Raw genomic sequence first — 23085 nt, 5'->3', positions numbered from 1 at the left:
GTCATGGCTACATTGAAGAAGCAGATTAAGTGGATTTACGGGGGGGTCAGTATATACATTTATGGATGCCAGGCACACCCATGAGGTATACTATCTGAAGTGTTAAATCCTTAGCAAGAATAGCTACAAGACATTCCTTTGGCTGATAGTTGTGTAAACTGGGGTGTGATGCATCTCAGAGAAGAGGTTGTGCTCTTGGATTACAGTCAAATCCACCTCTCTGCTGGGACTATATTTACTCTCAGTCAATCTCTGAGTGCGAGTCCTGGAAGTGATTCTGTGACGGGTCTGTGTTTGTGATTCTCTAACTGGTTATTTGAGATGTTTCCTCTGTTGTTATGTTTTGTTTGTCTGTGCCCTCCAGCTGCAGAGGAAGAGGCACATAGGCAACGACATTGTGGCCATCGTGTTCCAGGAGGAGAACACGCCCTTTGTACCAGACATGATCCAGTCCAACTTCCTGCATGCGTATGTGGTGGTGCAAGTGGAGAACACGTGTACGGACAATGTCACCTACAAGGTTGGTTCTAAGGACAGCCGATACCGTATCAAGATACTCTGACTGACAGTGACCTATGAAATCAATTTCAGATGCACTCATTCATTATTCAGGAGTTTTGATTCTTCTGTGTGCCTTTAAAAAGCGGCACATCACAGTGTCTCTTTTATAGGCAGCTGTCACAGGCTTTGCTCACCTGCTTTCTCCTCCAGGTGTCCGTGACAGCGAGGGATGACGTACCTTTCTTCGGGCCTGCTCTGCCTGACCCCGCCATCTTTAAAAAGGTCAGGAGTCAAACAAAATTCATTAACATCAGTTCCCCTTTACAAGCAGACACCATAAACCCTCCTTCTCTGCGCCTTCCCTTCCCTGTACTTGCCTCGGTCAGGGCTCCGAGTTCCGCGAGTTCCTCTTCACCAAGCTCATCAATGCAGAGTACGCCTGCTACAAGGCTGAGAAGTTTGCCAAGCTGGAGGTGAGAGTTTTACAATGCAACCTGCGCCATAGAAATTTTGAATGCCTGTATTGTGTGTGTGTGTCTGTGTGTGTGTGTGTGCGCGCACCAATGCACATACCTGTTAGTACAGATGTGCATTCTACTGAGCTCTACACATTTGAAACAGAGAACTAACTCGAATTTTAGATTTCAGATTCACTGTCAGTACCTTTGCAGACTGACTTTGCTGTTGTTGTTGTTGCTGCTGTTGTTGTTGTTGTCAGGAGCGCACACGTTCGGCCCTGCTGGAGACTCTGTATGAGGAGCTGCACATCAACAGCCAGTCCATGATGGGTCTGGGTGGGGATGAAGATAAGCTGGAGAACGGGGGAGGCGGAGGAGGAGGAGGTTTCTTTGAATCCTTCAAGGTACAGCCGCATCCCTCATTTGATGAGACGCACCGTTAATCTGCAACTCCACATGCACTAGAGAGAATGGTGATGAGTGGAGAAACTTTCAGGATGCTTTTTTTCCCCTCCCCTGTCTCTTGGCTGGGATTCTGGGTATTCACACATGAGAAAACAAAGCATAGAAAATGTGCAGTATCTCAAAGGACCAGTCCTGTGGCATTTGATTTCCTCACTTGGCTGCGACTGCTGAACTCAGTGTGTTTTCACATGATGGTGTGGTTTTGTGGCAGGGGAGCGTCCAGTTGTGTATGAAAGGCACTTTGCTCCGACTGCGAGTGCTCCATCAATGACCATTAGGGCTGTGGAGCGTGGCCCAGCCGCTGAGGCGCGGCAGCAGAAGCTGTGATTGTGTGTGCCTGATGAACGATTTAATGACCTCTCATTAGGGAGCTGATGATGCAGTTTGCATGTCTCCCCATGGGCAGTGTTCCCTTGCTGTTTTTCTCTTCTCTCCGTGTCGTTGACTTGATCTCTGCTATTTTTTTTTTCATTTCTTTGTAACTTCAGAGAAATACATCCACCTTTATCTCTTTAGATCCATCTCTCTCCCACACCTCCATACACTACCTCTGTATGAATCTGCTCTTGCCTGTGAGTCCTGTCTATCTCTATTTTTTCCTATCTGCCGAAAGCCATCTTACTGCCTCTCTTTCTCTCTTTCACACCTCCACAAATTGTATCAGCAAAGCTTTCCCACTCTTCCTTTCTCTGTCTGCTCTGTCTCGCTGTTTCAATTCTGCTGCTGCTGCCGCTGCTGTCTCTCCTACTTTCTCTCATTGTTGGTTCTCTCATGTTAGTCTTCCTTGTTTCACGCTGTCTCATCTCCCCCATCCCGTAACACAAACCTCCCCCCTACAGATACTTCCCCGTTAAATGACAACTTAGAAGATAACTGATGCAGCTTCATTGTACTCCACCACAAAGCCTCAAACCCTCTATAAACTTACATTTCTTTCACGCAGCCTCTCCCTCCTGCCTGTTGACCTGCACTGCCCCTAAGTGTTCAAAAATAGTCCGACATACAAACACTCACACATTCGAATACTCACATCTGTGCCCTCATATTCACCACACTTCACAATAGGTTCAACATCAAGTTATATTAATCTCCATTAAAGAACAATAATGGAGCAAATCTATTATTAAAAGTTGCCATTTGTCAGAATTTTTGACATTCTATGAAATATTATATTATTATTTTTTTAATTAATTTTTGTATTAATTTCTTATTATTAATTTTATTATTGAATATTATATAGTTATATTTGTAAATATATTAGTGATAAGTTTTTTTCACAGCACACATTTTGACTTGTCATATAGGAGAAACACAGGTGTTTCTACCCTACTGTGACTTCAAAATGTCTTCCGCATAAAAAACTTTTTTATCGTGTAAAAATTTTGTAAAAACACATCACTAAAACATGCACTGCATCAATAATATTTACATACTGGTCGACATTTGAAGTATCGGCCAGTGTGTTGCATTTCCACACAATATCAGTGGATCCACTGACGGTATCTCCTCGTTTCTCTCTGTAGCGGGTCATCCGCAGCAGAAGCCAGTCTATGGACGCCATGGGCCTCAGTAACAAGAAGTCACACACAGTCTCCACTAGTCACAGTGGCAGCTTTACCCACAATCCCGCAGAGAGCCCCAAAACCCCAGGGATTGTAAGTAGACCGTTTTGGTTCACATGATGCCCACCTAACACGTGCATTCAGGATATAGTATATTTTCACTACTCACAGCACAGTGGATAAGTGCACATACAGACTCCTCAACCCCTACTCTTTCTTCTGAGCAGCACTTTAGCAAATTACTCCTGTTGGCACATTATAGCCCCTGACTTACATCAGTACATTAACATCAAAGCACTCGCTTTCATTCCTAACATTTTAAATTCACTCTTGCTTTGTACTAGAGTAGCACTGATTGCCTTTTTCCATTTATGGCTCTAAGTGTTTGTATTAATAACTAAGTTTTTTTTTGTTTTGTTTTTTTTGTTGGGTTTTTTTTTAGCATAATTCATTCTCAGCATTTCATCCATTCTCATCTGTCAAGAGAATCTTCATCACCACATAGTGTGACAGTTAGATGTCTATGATTATGTTAAAAATGGAGAATCCATTGTGAAATTAAACCAATGATTTCCTTCTCAATACAAGATGAATGACTGTTTGTGATCCCCAGTCTAGTCTCTCTCCAGAGTTTTGAAGTGAGCTCAGCATAGCAGCTGTTTGACTACCCAGACTCCCTTCCTCCTTAATGTGCTTTTTGTCATGACTGTTTCCCTCCTGTAAATGTCACAACCTCTCTTTGTAGCCTTGTGCATGTGCACCTGAAAAATATGCATGGCACGTGCCACAAATGCAAGTAGCACACTGTCCTGTCCTGTCCTTTCAAGGATGGGGTTAATCATGTTTCACTCGTTTTTGAATTCATTTACTGAGAACATTTTGAATTGGAACTAAATTCACCCCATTTCTGAAAGGACTAAGTTTTCTTTGGATTCTGTCAGCCCTCTTTGCCCTTTTTTCTCCCTCCGAATGCATCACTACACAGACCTGTAGCCCTCCGGGCAGAAACTGCCGACACGCCTGCTACCTCGGTGGCACTCCTCACCTCCTGCTGTGCCCTCCTGTGTTGGACCCCAATCTGTCTTTGCACTAAAAAGCCCTCTCACGGTTTCCTCAATATCATGTCTTCTCTATTAACTCACGCTGTGAGCTCCTTTTCAAGCTCTTTTTGCACCTTGCTGTTTAAATTCTTTGTGCTGTGCGCATGAGATCTTATGATGTGTTCTTTTTCTTTTCCTTCCCTCTCTTGCCTTTTTCAATCTATCATCTCTTTTCTCTCTCTGCTTCCCCTGACCTGTCTTGTGTGGCTTAGTCATTGCTTGTCCCAGGGAAAAGTCCCAGTAAATATGGACGTCGAGGCAGTGCCATAGGGATAGGAACAATAGAAGAGGTTCACGTATAACTCTCCCTTCTCGTTTTCTATTTTTGTCTTTACTTTGCTATTGTCTTTTTTGAAATGTAAGTGTATAGCTAGAGGATTTTAAATCTGTAGGTGTAATAAGTTATAATGACATTTGTTTAGTTATGGTTTTAATTACAATTTCATTCATTTCATTCATTGAACCAGTAGCCAAACCCTCTTGTGTTTATGGCTGAGATGGAATGACACATGACGGACTGAGCGACGTTATTATAGCTCATTTACCTTTAGTTAAAAATCTTTCCTGTAACATAAATAGCTTTTACAGGTAGATGATGAATGTTTGGGCTTCATGCATGAATTCCTTCACTTCTTTTTACTTTGAAGTGTGTCCCTTAACACTGAAAAAGAAAAGTAAGAAATCCAACAAACAGTTGTGAACAGACTCCCACTTGTGTTGTCATACAGAGTCATTCATTGCTAAATCATACTGCATCTTAAATTAGAAATGTGCGGCATACAAGAGTCTGATGTTGTTGCTTTAAATAAAAACCAAACAGAACACCCAGGACACTTCTAAGAGAGAAAGATGACAAAAAAGTTTGTTTGTCAGAGACAAGAGTCAAAAATAAGAAAATACAGAATATAAAATCAATTCCCACCTGAAGCCTCTGCATCGTATTTGTAAAACGCGTTGCCAAATGTGTCATTACATCATCTCAGGATTTATCAAGCCATCAGTTCATAATTCCTTTGTAGCATATTTTACATGTAGCCTACTGTATAATGTACTGTATACAATGTGTGAGCAGCTCAGTGTGTCTCACTTTCCTCTCCCTGCCCACTGTCAGTCATTGATAATTCCTGGGAAAAGCCCAACCAGGAAAAAGTCTGGGCCCTTCAGCTCCCGTCGCAGCAGCGCCATTGGCATCGAGAACATCCAGGAGGTCCAAGAGAGGAGGTGAGAGGACAGAGCAGAGCGGATCAGCAGGGAGTGGGTAGTGAGGAGAGAATAGTGTTGCAACAGATGGAAGCAGAGACATTAAAATGAAGAAATTAGTTATTAGAAGACACACTGTGTCAGATATGAGTCTGTGTTGGATGGCAGTTTCGATTAAGAGAATTTGTTGTGCTTTAGTTTCTATTTCATCGCTAGATTTTACACTAATTCTGTTTGATTGTTTGATTAGATTTTACGCTAATTATTTTTCCACCTGAACTAAAGATTCATAACTGTTGCTGTGTGTGAAGCTCATCTCATGTTGTATTCGTGATCCAGCTGGTGATCAGTCACTTTAACAAAGGAAAAAATGCCAACAATAGTTAAACAGTAACTTGTGGTTTGTGGGAGTTACAATGGATTTCTTCAGATCTTACAACACACATTCAGATGATGTGAATGCGTTGTAACATCCATCAATAGTTTGTCAAAATTTTTACTATATGAAATAATAAACTCACATTACCTTCATGTCTCAATCTCCATCCCCGTCCTGAAGCAGAGAGGTGTCGCCCAGCACCCAGAGGACACCCGACAGCAGCCACTTGTCGCAGGAAAATAAATCAGACAACTCGTCCAATCACAGCTCTCCAGAGTTTCCTGCCACTAAGAACAGGTGACTATTATTTTAATTAATTCTGTAATAGTTCACTGTCTTATAATCAGTAACACTGAGAAGTTATTTGTGGTGATAGATGCCTTTGATGAGTGGGGAGGGAATGCATTTGTAGAGTTTAAAACAGCAACTCTATTACATGGATGACTGCCCTCATAGTCATAGCTCTAAGCCTCTCTATTCATTTCTAATTCATCACAAGCCACAAAATTCACATTATCCTTTTCACAATCTCAACGTTTGGCTCCAGATTTTTTCTAAAAAAAAATGCAACACGGGCGTCTCACTCTGCAGGAAGCAGGTGTGTGGTCTAGACAAAAGACAAGAAACAATACATTAAAGGTCCGACAGTGATGTGATATATACAATACTGACATGGTGAGTAATGAGGCAGACAACATTTCATTTTGAGAAAAGTATAAACATGTGTGAACTAAAGCTCATATGAGACAAGGAATCGTCTGGGAGCGTGGTATAGATTAAATTGTGTTTTACTGTGTCTTCAAGGCAGGACTTTAGTCTGTTATCGGTATGTAGGCAAAACTATTGTGATATATGCAGGACGTTTTACTCAGTATCACCCCAGCCCTAGCAACAGCTAATTTAAAGGACTGTTTTTCTAATCCTCCTAAAAGATTACATGGCACACAGTTACAAAGGCGCTGCTGTCACTTTGCCTGAAACTGGAGGGAACGGTGGAAGGGCTCTGAGACGTAGATGACAAATTAATGTGACTTTTGAAAGAAAAACATTTAAACTACTGCTCAAATAGGTGTATTGGTGTTCAGTGTGTGGGTGTCGCGTGGGTTTTTGTGCGGTCAGAGTGACCCAGGTGTGTAGCTTGGCGATGTGTTGCAGGGCGCCGTCCATCCCCGAGGCACAGGACCTTTCCCGCTCCTCCTCCAACGCCAGCAGCTTCGCTAGTGTTGTGGAGGAGCACGAGCACGAGCACGAGGCCGAGGAGGAGTACGACACTGGACTGGTGGGTGGAGACGGGCAGTGCGATAACAGATAATGAAAGTGCAGACCCGTAGATTTTTGTCACTTACTGAAACCAAACAACAGCAGAAAGCTTCTTTTACAGCCAGTGACATATTGCGGTTCCGTTCACATTTGTTTCACTTTTACTCTGGGGGGAATGATAATTCATTTTTTATCTGTTGTTTAAGGACGTGAGAATGTTTGACGGATTACACTGTATCCCAGTAATGACAGCGGTCAAAATTCTTGCAGAGTAATACATATTAATGGGTTTATCCATTTCTTATACGTACAGCACATACACAAAGACAAATACAGTGACAGAGTAGAGCTGTGGTTTGGATTATGCCGTCTGCTTCTCCTTGTGATACATTGTCGGTAAAAAAGGGAAATATGTCTAACTTCCTTTACCCTTCTTACAGGAAAGTATGTCTTGTGTTACGCCACTCAAGAGAGACTCGTTTTTGTACGGGTCTGGGGTGGATGACAGTGCCTGCAGTTCCAGCCAGGGAAGTTCTCCAGGTGAGTTTAGGAAGAAATGACTCCTATTACTGGGCCAGTAATAGCCTGAAGGTGTGAGATGCGGGCAAGGTCGACTGTTTCACATATCCAGGGTATCTGGGGAAAATCTAGATGGGGGCATGGGGCAAGAATAAAACTCTTCGCTTCCTGAGCAATTAATATCGAAGCAGCCATGAGTGATGAACTTCACCTCAGCTGCACCAGTAGAGCTCACTCACTCCCACCAACTGAATATGTGACTGTATGAAAAGAGAGCACTTTGCAAATTCCTCTTAAATGAAGTTCACTGTTGCCTACAGCATTACAAACTTATCTGTGATTCCCGTGCAAACTTCTTTTATTCTGCACATTTTTTATTTTTTTTTCTACCGCTAATGATTCACTCTGAACCATTAATCTTTTGCATGCTGGAATATTTTTTTCGGCTGGAACAGCTGGCAGCATTTTGTGCTTGAGTTTATTAACTATGACATCCACGCATCTGCCGCCTTCCTCCAGCTTCTCGTCTTCAGCAGCAACCGGATGGAGTGAAGACATCGGAGCCAAAAGGGGCAGACAGCAGGCCCAAGATGGAGCGCCCCCCCCAGGAGCACAAGTTCTCATCGGTGAGACAAAAGTGCCTGGCATCAGTCATTAGTTGACGCTAAGATGGATTCACTGGAATGAATGTTCCCTCTGATTATTGTTAAAGTCATTCATCGACTACTAACTTCCAACACTAATAGAGAGGCCACATATTGGACAAATGGCAATTCTGACCTGCTGATGGCGTTCGGTGAACGGTTAAGGGATGATTGAAGTTACAATCCATCCTGAGTGGGACATGAATGTCTGCACCAACATTTCATGTCAGTCATGTTCATCCAATAGTTGGCGAGACATTTCACTCCAAACCACAAATGTCAGGCTCCTGGTGAAGCGAGAGGATAAGTCAGGGGATCGCCAGAGTCAATTTGGGTGCATTTTATGAGGAGGATGATTGTCTGTAAAAAAAAAAAAATGTCATGGCGATCCATCCACCACCTGTGGAGATATTTCTGCCTGGACCAAAGTGGTGAACTGAATGGCACTGACATTTCCATCCACAGAGCCGCACCACTAGCATGGCTGAAAACAGATTCGTCAAGACACATTAATCAATAACAAAAACGATCATTAGTTGCAGCCCTGTTCTGATGTTCTCTTGTTCTATTTGCTGATATTAACTGTGTCTCCATTATCTCTCCATGTCTGTCTGCAGAACTGTTAGCCACACCCAAATGATCTCTACATCAGCCTCCATTTTCAGGTTTGACATATTAATATTATTTTGGGCCTAATTAAGAGTATGACACTAAAGACCTGATTCTTCTACGTAACCTTGTCTCCCTCAGCATTCCCATACGAGGCATCTTTTGCCACAAATGAGCGAAGGGGCGTGTGATTCCCACCACTGATGCAGAAGGGGAGCAGAATTAGAAGCCCAATCCAGAGACTGACAGATCGTCCACCGTGTGTTTGGGATGGATCTGCCACCTGCCATGACAGACACCCAGCTTCACGGACATGTTCCTACCTGACGCCCCTCCACATGGAATCCCTTTGTCAAATGCTCGAGGCAAAAGAGAAAGAGACCTCCACACCCATGCCCTCCTAACTGACACATCTGTCAGCTGGCTCAGCAGAATAAGTCATTTTCCCAGGCCAGTATGCTCTGAAACCCAATTCTTACTGTAAACTGTCTTACTGTACTACTCAGCTGTTGTGTGTCCTCTTTTAGAGATCAGGAATTGAACAGGGGTTTAATCTTGTGTCTGAAAGAGCGGTGAGAGAAACCGAGTCCGAGGGTCTAAAGGACAGAAGAGTTGCACAGGAGAGGAAATGTTTTTTTAATGTCAGCCTCACATCCCGCTGTACATGGGTTTAACTTTAATGTACCGGGTCTGTATATGTGTGTGTGCGTGCGTGTGTGTGTGTGTGTGTGTGTGTGTGTATGTGTGTGTGTGTGTGTGTGTGTGTGTGTGTGTATCTGTCAGGCCACGTTTGTGTTTTATTGATGATCTATTCTTCTTATCTTGGGTGTTCTGCAGTGGATATTTGTCGTGTTTTACGACAGCTTCATAATTCATCATGTTTTTGATGGAGGGTACTTGTATGATGCTGCTGTTGGTGGCTGCATCACTCACGTTTCTCCTGGGTGGGTGAAGGGTGAGATATATTGCAGAAAATGTGTCTGCAATCTTTTGCATTCAAAATGTGGTTGTGACACAGTAAATCTGTAAAAAAAAAAAAAGAAAAGAAAAGAAAAGAAAGAAATATTTTAACATTAAAGTAGACTCTGTTGATGCTGTATGATTATAGTTAAAAGCAGAATTACTGTAGTGCCCCAACCAGCATCATGCATCCCCACTCCACCCTTCAAGGTACTGCTGTTTAGACCTTTGTCTCCAAATGCTCTCCGTCACACACCACTTGTTGATTTGATGTCTGTGTACAGGTGTGTATACAATGGTACTGTGCATGGTGTAAATCTGCTTGCCAAAAACCTCTCCTCTGTACACTGGTGCCATGCTTGACATAGAGGTGTTATCCCTGTGATTTGTGTTTTTATTGAAAACCAGCCAACATCTCCAGATGCAGTGCACATTGCTGACTGAGAGCCACCGTTTCCTACTTTATTTGTAAAGTGTAATATACGTACGCGACCGAAGCACTACATTTTCAGAGTTATCCCTGAAGCGCTGACCTTTTGAGAAACGTGATTTGTTGCTGAATATGAATTACACTGTGACCCGTCTTGAAGTTGCCTTTATGATTGTCACTTGAGCTGCTTTGAAGGAAGGTCATATTTAAAGGCACCTCGTTGCCCGGTGGCTTGAATGTAAAACTAGGCAGACATGTATTTATTTGTACATATCTGTTCCGATGAATGAGGATACTGTGTTGACTTCTGACCATGGAAAACTTGAGTGTGAAACAGCTCATCTTTCTTGAGAAGACCAGCTTGTTCCTGTTTTCAGTTTGTTATGAAGGAAAGAACTGATACATGGGATTGTTTTATTTTAGTGATGTAAGTGAAGCAGACATGAGATTTATTGTCTATAGTGAATCAAAGACAGCATTTACAGTTTGTGAAAGTACAAAAGGTTTAAGACACTGGACCAAATATCTAAACAACCTAAACACTGTATTCACCAAGCTGTTTACAGCTACAAATCACCAGGGACAAAGTAAGATTTGACTCAACAGAAAAATGGCATAGAAAAAATATAGAGACATTTTTGGAAATAATTACACATTTGTGTATTACAGCCTATTAAACTGATTTATGAAAATACATGAATTCAGATGACTTTCCTCTGGACTTTGGAAAATGCTTGAGTAGATGAAGTACACCCTCTTGTGGCTATGTAATATTATAGCACATCACCATGTGGTACCATTCGTCTGTGTGCTTACACTGTATGCCAACGGCCAATCCGAACCACATCAGGACCGGGAGCAAATCTTCTATGTGCTTGATTCAAATGATTGTATTTCTGTTCTTGTTAACAGTCTGCTTAAGCCCTTGTTCAAAAGACCTGTAAATATTGCTTTACATCCTTTTTGTAAATGAAACCAATAAAAATATTTAATAAAGATGAAGATGCATACAATAGATCAAGCCCCTTGGGTAATTTTTGCTACACAATTATGAAAATGAGGAATACATTATTTGATAAAAAAAAAAAGTGATAAGAAAATGATTGATAAGAAAATTAAGAATTTCATGATTTTAAAACACAGATAATGTAAGGCTTTGACAGAAAAAAAATTAACAATTACACCGTGATTCAACCTAAAGCTGCTTCAAGGTGCTATTGTTTTCAAAAAGACTGTAGTGCAGTGGTTCCCAACCTGTGGGCCGTGAAGGTATTGGAAGAAGGCTGACAAATCATTTGCAAAACAGTACAATTTTGGTGAAAAGATGTAATTATAGAGAAATACATATATAAATAATCTTTAAAAACATTCAAAAATTATTTATTTATGTTCTTGTATTGAGGCCTGTCTGTGATAAGCCAATTAACTTTTAGCTTGCCGCCGGGCGGACCACTGCTGTCGGATCGCATCGTATACTTATTTGCCATCTCAGTCTGACAGCTGGTTAGCAACAGGAAGAATTAAAAGGAAAGAGTGAACAGAAAAGAAAAACTGAGCTTCCCCTGCCTTCAGTTCAGTCCTGAATGTTCGATCGTTATCAATAAAATGAAAAGAGCTCTGAGAAGGCATTAGTTGGCCTCTATATTGTTAAGGGGTCGGATGTGGGCCTCCGACATTTTTGAGATTTTAAAGTGGGCCGTGAGTTGGAAAAGGTTGGGAACCACTGAACTAGTGTATTGACAATAACCGTCTCTATCTGCCTTTGCAAAGTTATAGTCCTCAAGATTTTCAGTGAAATCATAACCCATTTTTAAACCATTTATGGCTGGCATTTCCAGCGATAGCCATCTCAATGTTTTAACAATCTGCAGTCACCTCTCTTTGTGTTTTCATAGTTAGCAGCGGAGTCTGCCATTCCTGTGCTGGTTTCAAACTGGCCTAACATGCAGGTAGTGCAAAGGATTTGTTCAAAAGAACAAATCTCTTGGGTGAATGAACTGAATTGAATCACTTCCTGGAATGATCTGTTCATTTCTCAGTTCAGTTGAGCTCTTAGTTGCTAGAGTGTGAATGTGCAGGGACAACACTCACTGGGTGAGTGATTCAAGTCATTGACTGAAAGAACTGCTTTGCACACAAGAAACGAAGCATGCATGTAATCCCGCATTGCTGTTTAGTGTTCACTCTATTTACACTGTGTCAGAGCTGTGTTAAGATGCTGAGTTGTTAAGATTACATTAAAAGAGTTCAATTTGCGAATCCAGGGGTGGCTTTTACCAGACACACACCTTTGTTAGCACTAACAGCAACTGTTCCTGCTCATTTTCTAAAATTCTTTTGTCAGCATATCATTTTTTGTTATTGAGTTAATACTGTAAGCTGGAGCAGCCACAGTGAGCTGTTAGATGAAGAGTTGCAGGCGAAAGGCTGCACCCCTCCGTCTCTTCAGTGAGCTAACATTTCGCATTTAATCAGATTACAGTTGCAATTATTATTGAAGGACTTTTTTTTTTTGTAAAACAGCATTTTGGGAGGGTTATTTTGGCAGCACTAATGTTTCCAAATCAAGCAGGACTGAAATTTTAAGGATTACAACTTTAACCCATCTCCATCCACCGCTCAGTTTTTGTTCACATCTCCAGGTTCCACCACTTGAAGTCAAACGGTTGCCTGCGGACGTTGGAGCCACAGTGCACCTCTCCCAGCAGTTTGTGGTAAGAGGCGAAGTCGTCAATAAACGTGCATTTGAGGCCCAGGCCCTCCATCAGGGAGCACATCTCAGCCTCCAAGGCACAGCGTCCGTTCACCTTGGGGCCAAAGGGTTTTGGGATGCCCAGGTTTTTTCCCAAAACAATCATGTTCACCTGGAAAAAGACATGACAGATGATGAGACTCACAGTAGTGTTATCATCATCCTAGATTTACTCACTGCACATATTATCTCAAACCGATGAGTGCTTTCATGCCTCTTAAATTGGAAACAACCACTGGGAAATGATCACAGCGGAATAATATGTCTGAACACACCATGTCAGGGTAGTATGCCACTGCTCTGTACTCCTCCTCCTCCGACAACTTGAATAGGATTGGCAGGTCAATGATGTCCTCTTCCTCCAGGCCCAGCTCCCTCTTCAGTACATCCCTGTTCCAGTCGATGCAGTTCTGGGAGAGAGTAAAAAAGATATCGTGCATTGCACATACTGTACAAGTCATTAGTTCAAAGTTCAAAGTCCACTGTGTGAGCAAAAGTATGAGTACAAACAATTGCTCACAACACGTGTGTCATACTGCAGAGCCGAGTGACTCATAAGATGCCATCTCTCCAATATGTCAGCTGGTCTGGTTACTGCTCTGCTAGATTTGCCCTGGTCAACTGCGAGTGCTGTTATAGTAAAATGTAAACATCTAGGAGCAAAAACAGCACACTGTGAAGCTCCGTGAGCTCATAGAAAAGGGGCACACAGTGAGGCACACAGGGTGTAAAAACTGTTTGGAACTTGGTGGTGAGAGACGACAAACTGCCTCTGGAAGCAACGTCAGCACGAGAACAGTTCATCAGCAGCTTTAAGACAAGTGGATGCCAAATGTCCCAAAGGTGCTGTAAAGTACACCATCACTGGACTCTACAGCATTGAAAACATGCTGCCTGAAGTGATGAATCCTTTTTCACTTCCTGGTTTTCAGCTGGATGAATCATACTTGGTGGATTAGGTATGATAACTGTCTGGGGCTGCTTTTCATCTCTTAACCATAGCCCCTTAGTTCCAGTAAAGGGAGATCCTGATGTCATGGCACCCTGACCTTTCCCACATCCAGCAACACCTCTGGAATGAGCTGAAACGCTGACAGTGTGTCAGGCCTTATCGACCCCAACATCAGCAACACGCGCTTTTGGCTGAATGGGAGCAAATCCCTGCAGCCAGGTTCCAAAATCCTATTGTGGAAATCATTCCCATAGTCTGGAGGCTGTTATAGCAGCGTATTACTGCCCATAGTTTTGGAACTGCACTCGTCTTTCATCATCCTCTCTGGGCTTGAGTCTAACCTTACAATCCCACTCACCTGTACGTAGTTATTTTGATACCGGAGAGGGTCATCTTTAAGTATTTCATCCACTGTTCTTGTTTCTTCATCTTTCAGACCTTTTCGGAAATATTGTAAGAGTGACTGTTAAGAATTACATGATGAATCTGTTCATTGCTAAGATGCACATTGCAGTCAGACGGGGCCTACCCTCAAACAGTCTGGCCTGTCCGTGACCATCCTTCTGTAAGCCTCTGAATAGCTTGTAGCCTGCGTCTGGGCTGGCCAGCAGCAGGCGGAAGTGCTGTGAAGAGAAGCAGAAGAGACAAACATAACACTGGCTGTCTCACATCCAGACAGCTTATACAATCCCGCAATGTATGTAACAGCAAGTCAGTATCAAGCAGTAAAAGCTGACGGCTTCCAGTATATGTCGCATTTTGGTTTCGGTTTAGCTGTTTAAGTTGTTACCTTTCTGTCAGGTGCTGGAACAAACGTCATGAATTCATCTACGTGGCCGACAAGGAGCCAGTCAGAGAACAAGGCAATGGGCTCCTGAACCTTCTGAGCCCACAGGAAGTCTTGAACTACTTTGGTCATGTTGCGTCCTTTAGTTGCCCTTAAAGAAATTAAGAGATGCAGGTACGTCCGTAAATCCTCCGTCACGTGTTCTGTTTACTGTGCAATAAACTGAATTCATTAATAGTGTGAAAAACTGCTCTAGATCTGTGGAACTCACGTAGGGAAGGCCACTCCAATGATGATTCTGCCCAGGGGGTAGTTTTGTCCGTTCACTGTAACAGGAGGACTAACCTCCAGATTACCGAATGAGTCCAGACTGCTCACATCCTTTCTCTTGGCCACCCTCGTCACATAGCCAAAGTCTGGGCCCTGAGGACGTTAAGTTGATTAAGATAAGACACAAAATCATGCTTCTCTCGGAGCTTTTTCATTTCCCGAAAGCCTTTGACTCACCAGTAGCTCATTATATGGAAAGTCCATGAGATTTCCATCTCGAGGGGAGTCCAGAACAACAGGAAAACGGTGATGAGGTGAGTCGATGTAACCAAACTCCAGTTCGTCCTGAAAAATGGATCATACACTCTATGTCAATACTGTATTTTAGCTCTAAACAAATGTTTGTCCGTTTTTCTGTTCTCCACGTAAATTTTGGGTTATATTTGAATTCTTTCTTTTTTTTGTTTCCTCTTTCTCATGAGGTGACTGTTGTGAAAACCATTGACTGCCCCAGTGTTTCTACATAAACTTGATGTGATCTGACCTTGTTATTTTTCAAAGAAGCACATTTTTTCAGTTGTGCTCTTTTTTTCCAAGAATTCATAATGTAGTGATTATGAAACCTATGACACTGTTACCGTACTTGAAATAAATCTGTCATCGTCCACTTTCTATCAATTGCATGCACGCTCATGGTGCATTGCACTAAATGTAAACAAGAATTAAAAAATAATCTGAGTGAAGGACTTCTAACAAATAGTGCAGATGTGAATGAGAAGCAGACATCAAATGATTGTGAATGACAGGTAAAACTAAAATCTGCATGAAAGTGTGACACATTCAGTTTATTCACCTGCATCCAGCGATCTCCTCTGTTCACATACTCATGGCAAATCTTCAGCTTGTACCCGCTCTTCGCAACAAGGTTCTTCATTCCTTTCAGGAACTGGTAGTTATCAGATGTGCTGAGACAGTAACCACAAGCAGACACGCAGTTTTCATTAAGCAATGTTTTGCAATTTCTTTTTCATTTCACAATGCAAATGCATTTCTTGAAAAAAGTCAAAAGTGCTGATACAGATTTGGAATCATAAGTCATTTACATGTGCAACTTTCTTGGTAGTGTGATTCAAAATTGAGGGAAATGTGTAACACTGTAAGATGCTGTCAGCACATCTTCTGTCTCTGTCATCTTCATTACTCATCACTCTTCTCTTACCTGCAGATAAACACCTCCACAGGCTGCAAGGTGTTGGGTGTCATGATCCAGGGCGCCACTCTAAACACGACTTTGTCTGTGAAAATGGGCGTCTCAGGGAGACCCTGTCAAAACATGAGAGGCGGCTGAGTGCTGCCTGCGGAAAAAAAAAAAATCCTAAACTGACCTCACATTTAGTAAAGAAATCCATGTAGCATGTTCTTTTGTTGAGAGTGAAAGTTCATTCTTGGCCTTGGAAACAGCAGTATGCCAAAAAAATTCTTATCTCAAGGTCAACTTACTAACTTTGTTGTGAACTATCAACCAGATCATTAGAGGAGGACTTTAAGATTCAGTTGGAAGCTCTGAGGTGGATGGGCAGAGAGGAGGACAGGCAGAGAGAAACTATGGACCTTGACTTAAGATTTTTTGGAAAGTATATTTGCAATTTGATCACTATCAGTTTACATAAAATAAAGAGTAAAGAAGATGATTAAGCAAAATAAGGAACTCATTGTAGGAGATGAAATAAAGGTGTGTGCCATGCTGCAGGTCTTACTGCACAGATGGGCTCTAACAGACTGAGGTTGATGTTGATGAGGCCATCGAAGTCTTTGTCAGGAAATCTGAGGCCCTCCACATAAAACTTCATCCCTGCTACGCCTCCAATGTAAGGCACTTCCTGTGACAGGACCTCACTGTTCAGCACCAGCGGATAGTCACTCACAGAGTAGTTATACAAGTGTTTCACTGCTGAAGTAAGAACATCATAAACAAGGTTCAAATACAAGGTTCAAATACTGAAAAATAACAGTAAAAAAGGTATGAACATAACAGTTAAAAACAGCACAAAGCCTTAACTAACCAGCTGAATTACATCCATGTTACATCATGTGTTTTGGGGCTTTCATCTTTACTCACACAGGAAATTATTCGTCACTTCAGGGGATGTGGACATGAAGACTCTGACACTCTCTGCGTCGCCCTGAGATATGTGCATGGTGAGCTTGTAGCCCTCTGGGAGCTTGGCCGGGCCTCTGGTCCGCAGCACCATGACTGACATGTCCTTCAGATCTGCACATCCACAGAGAGTCACGTGAAAGTTATTCAAGTGAGTTGTTCAGTCCAAAATATCATTACCTGTTTTTACTGTAAAATTTCAACTCTACTGATTTGTCCACCTCAAAGTCATTTGAAAGGCGTATTTTATCAGCCTGCCCTCTCCACTCTCACACTGGGCTCTGGATTTGTATTTTATCAAACACCTCCTTTATCTGCTGACTTTGCAAAAACAAATATGAGAGGTCTTTTAACGCTGCCAACAAGCAGGTTCATAATACAGAGGGACCAAAGAATATCCACTGAAGAACAACAACTGATACTGTGTTACCTGACGTTCTGGAGATGTAGTTCTGCTCGATGTCTGGTTTCTTCGCATAAATCCGCTCTGTGTCACAGTTGACCAATAGGACGGCTCCATGCCCATTAGGACCCCATTTCCAGGAGCCCTAACAAGTTTTCAATAAATCAGACATGGGAAATCTTTAAATAATACGTTTTGTGACACAACTCAGGGCTTCTGTTTTTTGACTTGTGCATACTAAACCGCCAAACCACAAAGAACAGAGAAATGAAAATGTGTGCTTAAAAAACACATATATAGAACTGTCTCAGTTCTGATGGGAAAAAGTTGATAAAAATCAGATGAGAAAGTTAAATGAAGTGAAACATTCTTGAATGGTCTCCAACTACAGCCTGCTCAGGCTTGTACAGAGTAATTATCTGAAATTGACAAAAAACACAAAACTTCTCCATCATAGCTGTCAGATTTTAAACTTCCATGTAAAACTGACACATCTGCACTCACCTTATTAGGGTTGTCTTTCTCCACAACACCGTCTCTGTCAGCATCCACATCCAGAGAGATCTCTGTGTCACAGACACGTTCGGTTAATTACACAGTGCCTTTGCATGGCTCCTGTTATGTCCCAGCCGCTCTTTTCAAGCTCAAACGTGAAACTAATAATTTGTGGTTATATGCTATATACCTTTTCAAGGGTGTGTTGCTTTATAATATTTGAACTTACCAACAGCTGTCAGGTATATAACAGCTCTCCCCAAGACCTCCTTATTGCCCCCATAGTACTGGACAGACAGCTAATAAAATAAAGGCACAAGTCATTTACATTCACAAAACAACAATATTTGAAAGGAGCATGAGTAAAGATTTTAAGATTATGAGCTTTACATTGCAAAGCAAAAATCTCTTCTCTGCACATAGTGGAATATCTCCTCTGGTCATTTAAAGCAAAAGGCACAAATGCCACAGGTCTGTTAGTGTTTTTGTTGCAGACTCTGAAACTGACTCATGTTTAAGATTTGAAGTAGAGATATTTTTTTCAAATTGTTCCACAAATATTGTCTCTGGGGAGCTGCTATTCACTCAGTCATCTTGGAAAAAAAAACAAGAATTACTTTGTCTAAATAACAACAAATCATGAAACTATGTTTCCACATGAATTTGAATAATGGTTTTCTTCACTGTGCATTGATAAATTGATTTCACATATACGTATATATTGAAATATGACACTTTGTGACATCAGTGTCATGCACTCATGTCCTACTTTTACCTTGCTGTCATTTTCAAATTCACTGGCACGGCTCATGCTGATGAGTAGCACTGAGTTTCCACTGAGAGGGATGGGGGAGAGGTGTGACGTCTCCCAAGGTGGGGGGCTGATGCTGTACTGAACATTGTAAGTGCATTTCACAGAGAAGAACTTGGAGCTGGGTGGGGCACTCCTGAGAACGAGACAAGCGGCATGTTTGTTGCAAGTTAGTGCTGTGTTTACACTATGCAGACACACTGTATTAAGCATATTATGGGTGCGTCAGAGCAGATAATTATTTATCCACAAGTAAGGAAGAGAGTTGATGTATCAAGGCAAGCCACAAGCGGATGTTTCGTAGGAAGTGTCAAGCCAAAGTAGCAACTGTAGACACAATAGTGACCCAGCCTGTTTTCTTTATACTGTGGAAGGCAGCAAAAACAGACTATTGATCTCTAAACAGTGACAGAATAAAGAACTAGAACAGCAGGTGGTAAAATTTCCCTCATGCCTTGCTGACTGAACTGACTGACACCTTCTGAAAAAACATCCTGTTGAGTCTGAAGCTTTTTTTTTTTTGAGTCTCAGGTGAAAATGCCTGAATTCTGCCTGAGGACTGAGATACCTGATATTCCCCCATATAAACTACCACATGATCTCATGTTTTCTATGTATCAGCTATTTTGCTGTGGTATCATTACCACTGCTTTGTTTAGGAAAAGGCACCAATGCAGTTAGAATGTCAACTGAAGTTATATGAGTAGTAAAGGAGACAGCCATGCCATTTAAAGGCTGGTTTAAAGGCATATATGCACTGAAACAATCACTGGTAGCTGCAGTTATTCCTCCTGGCCATACTGCCTGGTGCCTTTCTAGTACAGTTCTAATACGGTGATATAGTTTTTCCTTGCTGAGCTGCAGTGGAGTGATCAGACTATAAAGATTTCACACTTGACTCGTCTTACTGTAGCCTACCTCTGACTCATTTCCATAATTAACACTGGAATCACATTAGGGAGGGATCACTTCAAGGCAAATATGGACAGGAGAAATAGTTACAGAAGCCAACACCTCTTTCAATTTATAAATAGTTGTTAGTATTAAGTGAGACTTAAAAGACTGTATATCTAATCTTTAACATTTTAAAATGGGGTCCTTTTACATGACAAGGCCTCTATACTGGTAAATCCATTCAAATAATATGAGACTTTTATTTTTGGACATTCCAAAAGACCCAACAGAGCCCCCGCAGGTCTGGGCCACGTGCCAGTCTCCCACCCTGACTGGCCGGTAGTCCAGCTTTCCTCTGTTGCGTCGGATGACACTTGGCAGTACTTATAGCCTACATTTCTTTGGTACAACAAAGTCTCTCCTGTTACCAGCAACAACAGAGGACTGTTGTCTCTTTCCACTGTACAAACAAAAGACCATGAGGTCTGCCACCACCAGGATCTGCATGCAAATGATGATCTTCCCCACAGCTTTGTTGATATGGTTTGACAATGGGACTCTTATACACACACTTTATTAGATTCAACTGCTACAAATACAGTCTAAAGCAACCACCCTGGATATGGAGTTTATTAAGCTTTCTAAGTCTCTAGCAAGACATCAGTGACAAGCAAGGTAACATAATGGAACAGAATAGAAAATGATTTTTGATATACTGTAGGAAACCCTCACTAAATCCAAGAGAGAAGGTGAATCTATGATCGTGAGAGTGTGTATGTTGTGTGTTATGACAACAGATTAAGTAAATGCTTACCTGTACAGGTTCACATTAAGTTCCGAGCCAACCACACATAACACTCTTGCAGCCTTGTCATAATCTACTCTGAGAGTGCGGGGGTGAATCATGGTTGCAGTCCTCCCGCAGTCTGCCTACTACTGACTGTTAATCCCCTGCGACTGTTCTGTTATCAGAAAGCAAATACACACACTGGTTCCGGAAGATTGTCCGTCCTGAGCGCAACAAGTGATTATGGAGGCTGCAGGTGCTCAAGGTTTAAGCCTCTGTAATGCGCTGATTGGTCAGCGAGCCGCCCACAAGCACCACCACCCTCCACCCATATCATCTGTTCTCTTTCTCCTCTGTCTATTGTCTGTCCTCTGTTTACACATTCCCTTTGTCTTAGGTCTTTTGTAGAGACAAGGTTCGCATTTAGAGCCGTGGTGGAAAAAACACTGTGCACTTATTTACTTAGCCTATACTTCATCACAGCCTAAGTAACAATACAGTACATTGACGTATGTTTTGTATTTCCCAGCACTATTTTACAGAAATATCGGTATAATTTCACCGTCACAGTTGTATCAATGAACATTATAGCCAAAGTCATTCGGGGAAAATTACTTTTCTGGGCTTTGGAAAAGTAGCAAAGATTGAAACCCCACAGCTTAAAAGTATATAATACACAGAGTCATAAATGACTATGCTTTTAGCTGCAGGTGAGCTGTCAACGGGTTTTCAGGCGTCTCTTTTACAGTAGCGGTCTATGGGGAAAATACTACAGGGGATTTTTGCTGCAATACCACGAGTTGCCACTGGGCAGAATTGGCCTTAAGGTTGGGCGGAAGCACCATATCCAGGTGTTATAATACAGCCGAGGCTGCACACAGAGGAATAGAAATAAAGCTAAATAAAATGTTGAATTTTAAACTGATGAGTCTCTTCACTAGCACCACCACCAACAACAACGTTAATAACATGCGACATATGTGACGGTCTCAATAGATGCATTTCAGCTTACCTGTTCAGGTTTGCCTTCATGGAAGTGCCAACAACATGCACAATGCGATTCGGATTTTCTGTGTTCAGGCGACATGTCCGATGATGTTCTGGGGCTCCTGTTCCCCTCCTTTGTAAGAAAGCAGGTACATTAGTTTGTGCAATTTGTTGAAACATCGTTGGTTGGTGTTTGCCTCAGACTGCTTAATGGTTTCTGTAGGTGGTGTCTCCTATTCCTGGTGTTGGCTTTGTAACCTGAGAAGAGGGGCACCGTTGTCGGCCCTTTTAGGCACACTTCCAGCTTGTTTGGCAGACAGCGGATAAGAAAACCCATAGGATAATTTCTTCAGGTGAAGGGTGCGGCGCTGCTGTCTAGATGAAAAGGTGAGGTTTGGTTTCTCTTCTACTGCACAAAATGTCCCAGTTCCCAAGTCCTGAAATGCGTTTGCCCACTTTCAGCGATTTGATCAACTTTTGCCCCCGAGAGAGAAATAGAAAAAAATGACTCCGTGCAGATGATATTTACATGAATGCAGGAAGCTATATGAAAGCACACTGTCTGCATCCTCTGAAAAGACTTGCAAATAAACCTAGTCAACAAATAGGCTATAATCAAATGAGAAATAATAATAATAATAATAATCAGCACAAACAACATTTAATGATAATTAGTACAGGGACTCAGAAATTACAGACAAATTACTCAAATAACAAACATAAATAAACAATTATGATAAGGATAGCAATCCGCATTGCATGAATAATTGACTTATAATACATTATAGAACTGAATAATAAATTATTAATTTTTTAAATATATTCTTAAGATATCAATTTAAAGGCCTTGTTTTTTAATGCTTGCCTTAGGTTTTATTTGTATAGCTCTAATATGACCTATGGTTTATTTGTTCATTTTACTGTCTTTTATCCTATTTTATTGTGGGGCATTTTAATCCTTTTGCATATTCCGTACTTTATTTGTATGATTTTATTTAACTGTTGTGCTTGAATGTTATAATCTTTTACCCCCACAATATGCCATTTGGAACTTTGTTTTGAAAGGTGCTATACACTTTACTACTACTACTGCTACCACTTACTACTATTAAATCCTTTAACATAGGCTCTAGGCATGTATTGCATACCTTTATTTTGACAAATTGCTGCCATCCTTGAAATTGTTCACTCATGTATAGACTCAAAGGGAAATTGGTCTATATGTTTGGTTTGTAAAATAGGGATACAAATTATATTCAAATTTTGAAATATTTTAAATTAACCAAAAGTGGCATGACAGTACATACTGCATAATACTATGCAATTAAAACACAGTATCAACCAGGTCCTGCATTGAGAGCTAATTATCTGGCCCTCTGTTGTGAAGATGCCCTTTATCAAAATTATTATTTTAGTTTATATTGTCCTCATGTGGAGCTTATTCTGAAACAAAGTTGTATTTGATTAAATGACCATGAACTATTTAGGGCAGTAGGTAGGGGGTTAGTGGGGGCCGACAGATTTTTTTTTTTTTTTTTTGGCCAGGGGCCCCTTAATAGATTAATTCGGCCATGCCTATGTTTGAAAGTCTCTAAAGGCATAAAGCGGAAATTACCACCAATATCCACAAGGATGTGAAAGACCATTTCATACTGGAGCAGTTCTGAAAAACTTTTTGCTGTTTAGAGGGCAACCACAAAAA

At 41.5% G+C, this 23085-nt stretch overlaps 2 protein-coding genes across 12 annotated transcripts in view; one reads left to right on the top strand and one right to left on the bottom strand.

The window, feature by feature from the left end:
• The window catches only part of LOC111233530 (rap1 GTPase-activating protein 1-like), a 97432-nt gene extending 86269 nt beyond the window's left edge, over positions 1-11163 (top strand). For 4 of the 10 annotated variants that reach the window (XM_022761364.1, XM_022761365.1, XM_022761366.1 and 1 more), the window contains 13 exons: positions 365-520; positions 712-783; positions 888-974; positions 1220-1363; positions 2948-3079; positions 4299-4376; positions 5198-5307; positions 5846-5962; positions 6803-6944; positions 7366-7465; positions 7964-8070; positions 8706-8753; positions 8839-11163. In XM_022761364.1, the coding sequence (XP_022617085.1) occupies positions 365-520; positions 712-783; positions 888-974; positions 1220-1363; positions 2948-3079; positions 4299-4376; positions 5198-5307; positions 5846-5962; positions 6803-6944; positions 7366-7465; positions 7964-8070; positions 8706-8714 (1254 nt within the window). In that variant the 3' untranslated portion in view covers positions 8715-8753; positions 8839-11163. The remainder of the gene's footprint in view (positions 1-364; positions 521-711; positions 784-887; positions 975-1219; positions 1364-2947; positions 3080-4298; positions 4377-5197; positions 5308-5845; positions 5963-6802; positions 6945-7365; positions 7466-7963; positions 8071-8705; positions 8754-8838) is intronic. The other 6 variants (XM_022761360.1, XR_002665616.1, XM_022761363.1 and 3 more) reach the window with 6 other exon arrangements.
• On the bottom strand, positions 10488-21606 carry padi2 (peptidyl arginine deiminase 2). Of its 2 annotated transcripts, none has more exons than XM_022761368.1 (16): positions 21409-21606; positions 18680-18851; positions 18134-18203; positions 17914-17975; positions 17437-17554; positions 16968-17120; positions 16606-16799; positions 16068-16171; positions 15702-15813; positions 15086-15193; positions 14850-15001; positions 14582-14729; positions 14321-14414; positions 14150-14229; positions 13115-13249; positions 10488-12951 (listed from the first exon to the last, which is right to left on the bottom strand). In XM_022761368.1, exons 1-16 carry the CDS (start codon positions 21561-21563, stop codon positions 12718-12720), a joined length of 2091 nt encoding a protein of 696 aa, XP_022617089.1. In that variant the 5' UTR covers positions 21564-21606; the 3' UTR covers positions 10488-12717. The 2 variants fall into 2 exon arrangements, with proteins under 2 accessions (XP_022617089.1, XP_022617090.1); XM_022761369.1 differs by lacking the exon at positions 21409-21606 and adding an exon at positions 20424-20611.
• Positions 21607-23085: the final 1479 nt, after the last annotated feature.

This window comes from Seriola dumerili, unplaced genomic scaffold (genome assembly GCF_002260705.1).
Source record: "Seriola dumerili isolate Sdu_G_001 unplaced genomic scaffold, Sdu_1.0 BDQW01000409.1, whole genome shotgun sequence".
Classification (NCBI taxonomy): Eukaryota; Metazoa; Chordata; class Actinopteri; order Carangiformes; family Carangidae; genus Seriola; species Seriola dumerili.
Note: the sequence above shows the minus strand (reverse complement) of the source record. Positions and strands in the feature narration are given on the sequence as shown.

What these genes read in the sequence shown, in the direction of transcription:
- padi2 (XM_022761368.1), bottom strand. Translation starts at nt 21,563, where the DNA reads ATGTTTCAACAAATTGCACAAACTAATGTACCTGCTTTCTTACAAAGG. An exon ending in TATATACCTGACAGCTGTTG is followed by an intron (nt 17,976 to 18,133) that starts GTAAGTTCAAAT and finishes TCTGTGACACAG; the next exon opens with AGATCTCTCTGGATGTGGAT. An exon ending in TTCCATATAATGAGCTACTG is followed by an intron (nt 15,002 to 15,085) that starts GTGAGTCAAAGG and finishes TAACGTCCTCAG; the next exon opens with GGCCCAGACTTTGGCTATGT.